The following is a 7,707-nucleotide window of genomic DNA, read 5'->3' on the forward strand; positions in this document are numbered from 1 at the left end:
TACAAGATTGTATGTGGAAAAGATAAGGTAGAAAACTTATCTAAACAATCTTAAGTTACACACAAAAGTTCTTAGCAAAGAGAAAAGGTTTTTTGTTTTAAGACTAAGAAGAGAGTAAGTTCTTTCTGGGTAAGAACTATTTAGAATACTTAAAAAAGGATTCTAACTTGCTTTGAAGATAAGCGTATTGTGTTATTAGATGTGTGTGTTCTTTTACGTATGCACGTAAGGATTAGGGTTCAAGAGTAAGAGTATCTCTGCATGGAGATAGAACACATCTATTTATATCTATTGCATTAAATGCACATTTAATGCAATGCAGTAGGGTTTGAACACGCGTCAAACCTTTAGAGAAAGACTTGTCATTTGCTATAGTGAATAATACAAAAGCCTATTCATGAGCAGACATCCTTTCATGGAGTTGGTGGGTAGTAGAGTCAACTAATCGGCTATGTACCGAACTATACTCTAAAAATGGTATGGGTTTGTCCTTTGTATGTGGAAGGACAAGACAAAAGCAATCTTACTCAACAAGCTTCTTTTGATCGTTGAATGCTAGAATAACTCTGAAGGTCTCTTCAGCATTCGTTGAGGCTTGGGCAGTCTTCACACATATATAGACCAGGTTGTAATCACTGAATGTCGCTTCAGATCACAAACACGTCAGTCTCTAATCTTCAGTTTTAGTCTTCGACTTTCGCTGAAGGTTCTTTGGTGTGAGTTTTGTCTTCTTGAAGTATTGTTGTCGCTGATGGATTTACATTACATGTTCTCAGCGATCACTGAACAAACTCAGTGATGATCGCTGGAACTAAAAGCAGAAACAATAATACTTTATATAAGGTAAAAGGAATACATCAAATCACTGAGAGAGAAAATCAACACATATTAATACTTGACTAGGGACATTTAGAATACATTATTCTAAGGTCATTATTACGTTTAGATATAACATAGATAATCATGACACAATGTCCAAACAGGATCATCCAATGATTGGCTTTTAGAAGTACACACACACACACATATATATATAGGGCCCTCTTCATTTAAGTAAACATTGTGAAGCAAGTAATTGTTCATAAGTGCACTTCATGAACTTAGTAATTGCCTCCTATGAATAGATTACCATTTTTATTTATGTTGATGAACAAACAAGTACAATTATAATTAATGAACGTGAGGGACTATGAGTAGAAAATATAGTACAATTACAATACAATGGTAGTCACAAAGGTAGGAAGGTATTTGCCTTACTAGGCTTCACAGACATATAAGGACCATATGTATGTAAAAGATCAGACACATAGCTAGGAGAAGAGGTAGGTAGCTTAGATGAGGTAGAAGGATGATAATGATCAACATATTGAAAGATGATGTCGTTATGAGGAGAATAATTCGGTGAACGTGATGTTTTAGGGGTGAGAGAGAGAGATCGTCAAAGAAGGGATGAGAAGAATCAGACTAGACCTTGAACATTGAAATAGAGGAGAACATTTTATCTTCCCAAAACGTAACATGCCTGAAGATAAAAGACATTATGAGATAGGATCCCAACATCAGTATCCTTTGTGCTTAATAAGGAAACCAAAGAAACAACATAGATGGAAGTGAGGCTCAAGTTTTATGCGTCTATAAAGTTGAAGAATCACGAAGCAAGTGTAACCGGATACCTTTAAAAGGTCGTAAAGAGGAGAGGTAACATAGAGACAATCATAAGGAGACTTATGGTAGAGGTCCCTCCTTTTTTATATTAATGATATAAAAGGTCCCTTAACTATACATTTGTACATAAAACTAACATAAACTTTCATCCAGAAACCCGTTAACATCAGTAATTGAAACATATATTTTGTCAGCAAATTAATATAATCATAACTAACACGTTTTATTGATGTTTACGTCTAACTTTGAACATATAATACAAAGTTTTGGACGTAAGAATTTTCATTCAATTTTTATGTAAATATAATTTCTTTATTTCACATATTTAAAAGAAGAAAACGTTATATTTTGAGTTTGTAATTAAGAAACATCATATTTATTGGAAAATTACAACAAAATTGGAAGCCAAAAATCTTTAATAGATATGTGTAATATACTCTTTATAGAACTTATGTTTATAGAACTAAACATAAATGTGTCCTATGTAAAAGTGTTATAATAAACTTATAGAAAACGGTCTTTTTGAATAATTTTAAAATAAATCGTCCTATTAAGTTTTTATGACATTATTTAAAAATATGTCATATAAAAACAAACTTCTAATAAAATAGATTTGTTTACAGGACACTTCTCAAAAATATATATTATAAGAAAGTAATATGATATTTTATTTCAAAAGGATCCTAATTAAAAGACTATTTAAGACGTTCAAAAGTATCTTGTAACTTATTGCAACACTTTTAAATAAAATACACAATTGTTTGGTCCTATAAATTTAAATCCTGTAAGATTTTCTATTAAAAGACATGGATATTTGTGTCGTTCAATAAACCCAATTTTGTTATTCTAGAGAACACAGTGTTGTCGTGCCATGCTTAAAAGTTGAATGTTTTTCAACAATATCTAATTTTAATTTTAAGATTGTAACAGAACCGAATCATCTCATAATTGTATTGTAAGAAGTGAGAAGTAGAAGTTCATGGATGTCTCAACTTGTCAAAAAAATATACAAAAATAGTATTAGAATATTATGTAAATCTTGAAAATTGAAATTGTCCATATTGGGTATAATTTCCAAAATAGGAAATAAGTTCTGAGTAAAATGGGTGCATTTTTAAAGAGTAAAATCCTTGTAATAAACATGAATGAAGACTAAAAATTTGTTTCTTCAGAATTCAATTATTTCCATTTATAGAAATTAATTATCAAAAAAGAAAATGCCCCATAACCAACCTCGTAAACTTATAATCGAATCACACTGAAACGGTATATCTTTATTTTATTTTTAATTTAATTTTAATTGTAAGAATGGCATTTTCCATTTTTAGTAACCCCATCACTTCCTTTCCATTTTCCATTTCTAAATTTAGAAACTCTTGCCTTTTAAAAGAGATCACTTCAAAGTAGTCGAACTCATATGAAGAACCTCTTAAAGCTTAAATGCCCACTAAAGTTTCCATCATGTGTGGTTCTTCATCATCATCGTCAAGCGGCGGTGGTGGTGGCGGTGACGGTGGCGGTGGGGGAGGAGAAGAGAGAAAGAGGAGGAAGACAATGGGTCGAGGGCGGATTGAGATAAAGAAGATCGAAAATGTGAGTAGCCGGCAAGTAACATTTTCGAAACGTCGAGCTGGGCTTATGAAGAAAGCGAAAGAATTGGCGATCTTGTGTGATGCAGAGGTGGGCGTTATTATTTTTTCCAGTACAGGAAAACTCTATGGGTTCGCTAGTTCACGGTACGCACAAAATATATTCCTTCAACTTCTTTTAGCTTCTATTTAAATAACATGTGTTCAGTTGAATTCATTTCGTTAATCGGATTAAATTTTCTCAACTAATTTATGGATTAATAAGTTGTACTTTGAGATACTCTACTATCGAAAGTTATATGTACAAGTTTGAATGCATTTGTACATTTATGGAAGATCTGTTAGAGAAGACTTTAAGAGGTAAACTGACTTGTACAGATTTTGGGAAATAAAATTGCCAAAAAGGTATTAACAAATATGTAATTAAGGGCCGTTTACCAAACATTTATCCAGTAAAATTTAAAACTATTATTTATTTACCGGATAAGGATTTAGTCCATCAAAACAATATCGTATGCAACAATTTACCCGGTAAGTACTTATTGTGGTAAGAGTCGTCGCCCTCACTTACCGGGCAAGACTCTTGGTCATTGTTTCGCTCTACCGGGTAAGATTCTTTGTCCTTACATATTCATCCGGTGAGGTAACGTGACTTGATAAGCACTTATCCAGATAAGCTTTTGGTAAACGGCCCTAAATCTGTAGTGTTAAAACAGAACGAAATCAGTCTTCTTTTCATCTAACTGACATTATTTTAGGCAGATGATGGTAAGTTTGGGACTCATTTTTTAATAAAAACTAAACCAAATATATTGAATGTCTGATTGGTTTGAGCTTGGCTCCAAAGGTCAAAAGTACCGGGAGGTCCAGGTTCAAATCCAAAGAGGAATAAAAATTCACGTGTGGCCACGGAGGTTCAAATGTGGTAACTCTGGGCTATCTGCAAAGCAGATGATCGTCCTGGGATTAGTCGGCTCGCATAGTTGGTTACATATTCAGGTTAATAAAAAAAAAATATTGAATACGTTTTATTCGAAAGTAAAATCTAAAAATATGATATACGTCAGCTTTATCTCTATATTCAAAGTCAAGCGCAGTTTATTAAGCCTACTAATGATATTTGGGGCCCAAAAGGCCCATTTGAATTTCTATGAACACTTCGTAGTTTTTTTTTTTGGAATATATCAATAATCTTTTTAACTCAAGGGGTATATCAAGTCTTTGAACTCAATACTTATAAAGAGCTATATACCCAACACTTACCCGGTAAACGTTTACGGGTAAAATTCAACACTATCACCTACTTACCGGATATAATTCTAGTCCATCAAAACGGTCTGGTATGCAACAATTTATTTGGTAAGCGCTAAAACAGTGTCTATCACTTACTGAGTAATACTTTGGTCCTTGTCTTCTCTCTTAGCAGATAAGATGATGTGACTAAATAAATGTTTACCCAGATAAGCGTTTGGTAAACGACGTCTAAATTTACAAATAATATATGTATACATATTTTTGGATTCTAAACAAACAACATATATTTTCAATTTATTTTGAAGGTTGCAAAATATCATCTCAAGGTACGAAAGGAATTCAGATTGCTTAGATAATCCAACATCGGAAAAACAGGTAAATACTCTCATTTAATCAACTACAATAAGCATATATGAAGCCATGCCATCCACTTCTTAAATGATTATTATTTGAGTTTCAGAGTTAGGGGTCGTTTATCAAACACTTATCCGGTAAACTTTAACATTATTATTTACTTACTGAGTAAGATTTTAGTTCACCAAAACAATAGTAAGCGCTTACCGTGGAAAAAAATCGTCGCCCTCACTTACCGGGTAAAACTCATGGTATTAGTCTCGCTCTTACCAGGTAAGATTTTTTGTCCTTACCATATTCATCTTGTGATGTAATGTGACTTGGTAAGCGCTTATTGGGGTAAGTGTTTGGTAAACTATCCCTTAGTAAAAATTGTATAATTGTATTTTCATATTTGTTTGATGTTGTGATTTGTGAAGCATGAAGTAGACCCCGAGTTAGAAGCTTTAAAGGCTGAAATCGTGAAGCTACGCAAAGGGCAGAGGTGAGTTCTTTTTTCTAAATAAAATTTATTTAAAAATGTTCTTATCTACTTATAAAAATATATCCCTTTTCGATTTTTAGTGTTTGGAGGGAAAAAAAAAAGAATCAATAAAGAGTTTTTGATAAGTTACTCTCTTATAACTTATTAACTTATTTCCGTGTAGTACCAGTAATCAAAAGTTTTTCGTGTTTGCATGGAAAAAAAAATACTTATCAACTTATTATGTTTTATTATCATCATAAGTTAATTTAAACACTTTTTATAAAACTCTGATTTAACATCAAATAAGTTTATAAGCACTTTTTAAAAAAAACACAGGTTATTTTAAATAAGCAATCCCAAACAATCACTAGTTGGTCTAGTGGTGGCAAGGGCACTTGGCTTCCTAGGAGGTCTAGTGTTCGAATCCCACCCTAGTCAATTAATTGATCGGTACCTCCTTCCGTAAATGCCTTGCCTTTGGCGTGCCCGCAAAGGTCCGATTCCAGGGGAGGACAGGTTGTCTTTTCCGATACTTGCTTATGAGGTATGGCAAGTAGGGCTCACAAAATGTGGACCACAGGGCCATGAGGTCCCCGCCAATAAACCTTTAAATCAAAAGGGGGATATAGTTTTTGTAGATGAAAACTTTTCTATTTGTTAAATGTGTTTCTTATCAAATTATATAAGCAGTGTTTCATTCAATATTGTTTTGTACAGAAAAATGGATGTGTCATATGTAAAACAACACTGTATAAATGCTGCATTTGCACACATGTTGTTCAATATATGAAACAACACATGAACTCTGATTTCTAAGTTTGTATGAATTATTGAGTTTGTAAAAAAAAGGATTTTATTCATATATATTTTATAATTAAATAAAACTTCTGAAATTAAATTCTTTGTGATGTTCGAAGGCTGATGATAGGAAAGGAGTTGGAAGGGTTGAGCTACAAGGAGCTCGAACACTTGGAGCGTCAGCTCCATGATGGCATGTTAGCTGTTAAGAACCGAAAGGTTACTTCATTTTCATTGTAAAGTAATCGGCTTTTTCGACTTTATAATAAGTTAGAGTTGTATTTTTTGAAATAAACATGAACACCTTTATAATTTAGTTTCTAAGTGTTCCGTTTATGACTCAGGACATGGCATTGTTGGAAGAGATTGAACAAACGAAATTACGGGTAAATTACTTGTTACAGAATAAACCATTTTTGTAGGATCATTAAAGATTTCATGTTTTTGGAAAGGAACTGTATGCACACATCTTACCCATTGGCAAAAACCCTGCTTTAGAATGGGATATTTAGGTTTCGTTTGGTTTATGTTTTTGGAACTCAAATTATTAGTTTTCAAGGTATAATTGTGTTACGTAATTTTTACCCATATTTTATTTTTGCTTATGTATATGAATTTTTCTTACAGGAGCAAAAGACTATGCAAGAAAACGAGGCATTGAAAAAACAGGTAAAGTTTTTCAACATAGTTAAAACAGTCACCGTGTTTTGATTGAAGTATATTACGGTTCGTCAACGTATGACGATTTTTTTTTGTTCTCGATCCTTTATGAATCAAATAGTTTGGTTAAACTTCAATCTTCAATTTGTTTCTTTTTTTATAGATTACAGAGCATTTAAACAAATCAACAACAAACCCTGAAATCCGTCTGGTAGGACGAAAGAGTCCTTTTATAAGTCCAAGCCCGGTTGCATATCTAAGGTCGGATAATGGAGATGTCGGTATTTCTTTGCATTTAGGGTATGTAACCATTTCAGTAATTATTTACGCTTTTTTGAATAATAAGATTTTATATCGTCATCTTTTCATTTTAATATTTGTAGGTTATCACCACGGGAAGATCACCCGAAGAAAAAAGTCCCAAAAATAGAGTTCGATCCTTGAGTTTTGAAGAGTTTAAGGAAACCGTTTCTTCCATTCTAGAATATTCCTCATCGAATTTTACTTTTCATCAAGTGAATGAAGTGATAAAATATATCTTTTGTGTGTGATCTAAGATCATCTCTTTTTTGCTGTTACGTCATCTTTTTCGTCATACACGATAATATACCAAAGGGCTAAAATACCGTCAAGTGTATTGATTATAACTACCTCCTTTTTTTTGTTAATCTCAAATTAAACTGAATAATCTTCAATGTTATATTTTTAGAATTACATCATTAACATTGATGTTTTATAATATAACTCGTTTGGGTCATCCAATCTAATACGAAAATATATATATACAAAAACATTCATTGAAAATAGATGGATTTTCAGATACAATGCAAACATATACATTTACAAATATGCGCACACAAAAGCTTCACTAATATTGCTAAATAAAGACGTTTTATCGACGAATTTTTCTGATGTCGGAAA

At 32.4% G+C, this 7,707-nt stretch overlaps 1 protein-coding gene across 1 annotated transcript; it reads left to right on the forward strand.

The window, feature by feature from the left end:
• The first annotated feature begins 3,204 nt into the window (after nucleotides 1-3,204).
• LOC112518683 (MADS-box transcription factor 23-like) lies at nucleotides 3,205-7,253 on the forward strand. Its single transcript, XM_025126462.1, has 8 exons — nucleotides 3,205-3,401; nucleotides 4,814-4,883; nucleotides 5,282-5,346; nucleotides 6,246-6,345; nucleotides 6,471-6,512; nucleotides 6,754-6,795; nucleotides 6,950-7,086; nucleotides 7,170-7,253. Exons 1-8 carry the CDS (start codon nucleotides 3,220-3,222, stop codon nucleotides 7,228-7,230), a joined length of 699 nt encoding a protein of 232 aa, XP_024982230.1. The 5' UTR covers nucleotides 3,205-3,219; the 3' UTR covers nucleotides 7,231-7,253.
• Nucleotides 7,254-7,707: the final 454 nt, after the last annotated feature.

Source organism: Cynara cardunculus (genome assembly GCF_001531365.2).
Source record: "Cynara cardunculus var. scolymus isolate 2C chromosome LG 9, CcrdV1, whole genome shotgun sequence".
NCBI lineage: Eukaryota > Viridiplantae > Streptophyta > Magnoliopsida > Asterales > Asteraceae > Cynara > Cynara cardunculus.